This window comes from Bison bison, unplaced genomic scaffold, assembly GCF_000754665.1.
Source record: "Bison bison bison isolate TAMUID 2011002044 unplaced genomic scaffold, Bison_UMD1.0 scf7180017864355, whole genome shotgun sequence".
Taxonomy (NCBI): Eukaryota; Metazoa; Chordata; class Mammalia; order Artiodactyla; family Bovidae; genus Bison; species Bison bison.
In genome coordinates, this window is record NW_011494927.1 from 1,064,471 (window position 1) to 1,069,258 (window position 4,788).

Consider the following 4,788-nt stretch of genomic DNA (forward strand, 5'->3'; position numbering starts at 1 on the left):
ACTGAAAAGCAGAGACATTACTTGCCAACAAAGGTCCATCTAGTCAAGGCTATGGTTTTTCCAGTGGTCATGTATGGATGTGAGAGTTGGACTGTGAAGAAAGCTGAACGCCGAAGAATTGATGCTTTTGAACTGTGGTGTTGGAGAAGACTCTTGAGAGTCCCTTGGACTGCAAGGAGATACAACCAGTCCATTCTGAAGAAGATCAATCCTGGGATTTCTTTGGAAGGAATGATGCTAAAGCTGAAACTCCAGTACTTTGGCCACCTCATGCGAAGAGTTGACTCACTGGAAAAGACTCTGATGCTGGGAGGGATTGGGAGCAGGAGGAGAAGGGGACGACAGAGGATGAGACGGCTGGATGGCATCACTGACTCAATGGACATGAGTCTGAGTGAACCCCGGAAGTTGGTGATGGACAGGGAGGCCTGGCGTGCTGCGATTCATGGGGTCGCAAAGAGTTGGACACGACTGAGTAACTGAACTGAACTGAAGCTTGCAAAGTGGTGCAATATAGTGGACAATGTACTTGTCTAAGGCTCAAGGAGTTCACAACTTATTCCTGGGCAAACATTTCACAAATCTGGTCCTTGACTCAAGGACAATCAATTAACATACCATTTAATATCTTGCATTTAGAAATTTGTAAAATCAGAGGGTGGACTATAGTGCTTGACACATAGTGGATACTCATTAAATGCTTTCTTTTGAAAGTAATGAAAATGGTATGACTAGCTAAACTGCTATACTACACAGAGGAAATTGACAAAGCTGGAAGAACTGAGATTCTCTTCCATAGATTATAGTTTTCTAGGCTTGAATTTCCAAATTATGTTTGAAACTTTTTACCTGAATACACTGTCAATGAGAGATTAGTAAAAGTTGTTTAAATGATGATGTCTTATTATCAGTTCAGTTCAGTTCAGTCGCTCAGTCATGTCCGACTCTTTACAGTCCCATGGACTGCAGCACACCAGGCCTCCCTGTCCATCACCAACTCCTGGAGTTTACTCAAACTCATGCCCATTGAGTCAGATGGCATTACCGACTCAATATATTATTATGGAGAAGCTCAAAACCACTAAGTTAGAGTTTAAGAAACATTATGCCATTATCTACATGATATTGAAGGAATTTAGCTTTTCAGGAGAGAAAAAAATGTGCTTATGATCAGAAATTTATCATAAATTTGCAAATATCAATAACATACTTCTGCAATGTCTGTCAGATAAAATTAAACAATCTGACATTTTACTGTTAATTTGAAAGAGGAATTTTGCAGAAGCTATATATTTTACATTTTTTTTTTTACCACTTTCCTTACTTATTGTAAATCATTTTGCAAATATAGTTGTTTTCTGAGTGGAATAGTTACTAGTAGTTATTCACATTTGAAATAATTTTAAAAATATATAATTTATTCAGGGACATTCATATGCAAATTAATAATAATAATAAACTAGTTGAGCAAATGGCTAACATCTCCTCCATAAAATATAAAAATTTAGAAAATATTGATTTGTGTGACAAATAGTGACAAAATATTTCTGCCCCATGCCACACTGTGCCTGACAAAATATTACTAGAAGAACTGCATAATGAACTTTCTACCTTAAATTTTATAAAGTACTAAAAATACATAAGATAAAAACAAACAAATACCTTTGGAGGTGTCTCAGATCCTGGATATTCTCTCTGATCTAATTTCTTCCAGCGATCCATTAATTTGGTCACCATAGGTGTGTTAAAATCTACCAACTGGAATCCTGTAACATTGGCTCCACCGTGTATAAATCTCTCAAGAGAAATATCCTTGAATCCCTATAAAAATCAGTATGACAGTTTATTAAGCTTAGTTAATTATTGGAGTTAATAGCTAACATTTTGGCTCCTCAATGTTAACATGAATTGATAACCAATATTATTTAAAAGTGGTGGCTTTAAACAACTGGAAGATTATGTAAATATTGACATAATAACAATTATGTCAATTTAGCTGTTAAACTCTGTCATTCAAAATCTAATGCATGACACCACATCAACACCAAAAAAGACAAAAATCACGTGATCATCTCAACAGATATAGAAAAAAAAAAACATTTGACAAAATTCACCATCTACTCATGATAAATATTCCCATCAAAGTGGATATAATGGAAACATATATCAACATAATAAAAGCTATTTGTGACAAACCCACAGTCAACATAATATTCAATGGTGAAAAGCTGAAAGCCTTCTCGCTAAAATTTGGAATAAAACAAAGATGCCCACTGTCACCTCTTCTATTCAACATACTTTTGAAAGTCCTAGCCACAGCAATTAGACAAGAAAAAGAAACAAAATTTTATTCAAATTGATAGGGAAAAGGTAAAGTTGTCATTATCTGCAGATGACATGATATTATATATAGAAAACTCTAAAGATTCCACAGAAAAACTACTAGAACTGATAAAAAATTTAGCATGGTAATAGGATACAAGATTAACATACAGAAATCTGCTGCATTTTTAACACTAATAATACATATCAGAAAGTGAATGTAAAACAATTATTAGATACATCAAAAAAACTTAAAACACCTAGGCATAAACTTCACCACAGAGGTGAAAGACTTAAATGCTAAGATCTATAAAACAATGATAAAGGAAACTGAAGATGATTCAAAGAAATAGAAAAATAACCCATGCCTTTAGATTGGAAGAGTTAATACTATTAAAATGGCCAACTACCTAAAGTAATATACAGATTTAATGAGATCCTTATCAAATAACTATGACATTTTTCACAGAACTAGAATGAATAATCCTAAAAGACCCAGAATTAAAAAGCAATCTTGAAGAAAAAGAACAATGGTGGAGGCCTAACTGAATCATACTTCAGATAGTAATATAAAGCTACAGTAATCAAAACAGCATGATCTTGGCACAAAAACAGACATATGGGTTAATGGAACAGAATAGAGAACCCAGAAAAAATCCAACACAACCTACAGTCAGTTAATCTTCAATGAGGGAGGCAAGACTACATAATGGAGAAAAGGAAGTCAATCTCTTCAGCAAGTGGTTTGGGAAAGCTGGACAGCTGCATATAAATCAATGATATAAGAACACGCCCTCACACCATAGATAAATATAAACTCAGAATGGCTTAAAGATTTAAATACAAGACCTGATGCCATATAACTCCCAGAAGAAAACATAGGCAAAACCATCTCTGACATAAATTGAGCACTATTCCCTTGGTCAGCTTCCCAAAGCCAAAAAAATAAAAGCAAAGATAAACAAATTGGAACTAATCAAATTTAAAAACTTTTGAGCAGCAAAGGAAATCATGAACAAAATAAAAAGGCAACCTACAGGGTGGAAGAAAATATTTGCAAATGATGTGACTGAGAAGGACTTAATACAAGTGCTCATACAGCTTAATATCATAAAGACAAACAACCCAATCAAAAAAAAAAATGGGCAGAAGAATTATATTGACATTTTTCCAAAGAAGACATTGAGATGGTCAAAAAGCACATGAAAAATGCTCAACATTGCTTATCATTAGAGAAATGCAAATCAAAATCACAATGAGGGATCACCTCACACAAGTCAAAATAGACATCTTGAAAAAGTCTACAAATAATAAATGCTGGTAAGGATGTGGAGGAAAGGGAGCCCTCTGACACTGTTTGATGGGAATGTAAATTGGTATAACCACTACCGAGAACAGTATGGCAGTTCCTTAAAAAACTAAAAATAGAGTTGGCATATGATTCAGCAGTTCTACTCTTGGGCATGTATCTGGAGAAAATTCTAATTTGAAAAGACATCTGCACACCAGTGTTCATGGTAGCACTATTTACAATAGCCAAGACATGGAAACAACCTAAATGCTCATCAACAAATGAGTGAATAAAGAAGATATGGCATATACACATTATGAAATATTGTTCAACCCTAATATAATGAATGCATGCAGCAACATGGATGGGCCTAGAGATTATCATATTAAATGAATTGTCAGACAAAGAAGGACAAATATCATATGATATCACTTGTATGTGGAATTAGAATAAAATAATACAAATTAATTCATTTACAAAACAGACAACAGACACAGGAAGCAAATTTCTGTTTATTAAAGGGGGAGAGGTGGGAAGGATAAATTAAGAATTTTGGATTAACAAATATATACTACTACATACAAAATAGATAAACAATATGCAAAGGAATCCCAGGGCTGATCTTCTTCAGAATGGATTGGTTGGATCTTCTTGCAGTCCAACGGACTCTCAAGAGTCTTCTCCAACACCACAGTTCAAAAGCATCAATTCTTCAGCACTCAGCCTTCTTCACAGTCCAACTCTCACATCCATACATAACCACTGGAGAAACCATAGCCTTGACTAGACGGACCTTTGTTGGCAAAGTAATGTCTCTGCTTTTCAATATGCTATCCAGGTTGGACATAACTTTCCTTCCAATGAGTAAGCGTCTTTTAATTTCATGGCTGAAGTCACCATCTTCAGTGATTTTGGAGCTCCCCCAAATAAAGTCTGACACTGTTTCCACTGTTTCCTCATCTATTTCCCATGAAGTGATAGGACCGGATACCATGATCTTCGTTTTCTGAACTTTGAGCCTTATAGCAGGCTTTTTCACTCTCCACTTTCATCTTCATCAAGAGGCCTTTTAGCTCCTCTTCACTTTCTGCCATAAGGGTGGTGTTATCTGCATACCTGAGGTTATTGATATTTCTCCCGGCAATCTTGATTCCAGCTTGTGTTTCTTCCAGTCC

General features: G+C 35.2%; 1 protein-coding gene across 3 annotated transcripts in view; it reads right to left on the bottom strand.

Moving 5' to 3' along the window:
• The window catches only part of GRIA4 (glutamate receptor, ionotropic, AMPA 4), a 673,532-nt gene that overhangs the window by 93,270 nt on the left and 575,474 nt on the right, over positions 1 to 4,788 (bottom strand). For all 3 annotated transcript variants that reach the window (XM_010855154.1, XM_010855155.1, XM_010855156.1), the window contains exon 6: positions 1,663 to 1,821. In XM_010855154.1, coding sequence (XP_010853456.1) covers positions 1,663 to 1,821 — 159 coding nt within the window. The remainder of the gene's footprint in view (positions 1 to 1,662; positions 1,822 to 4,788) is intronic.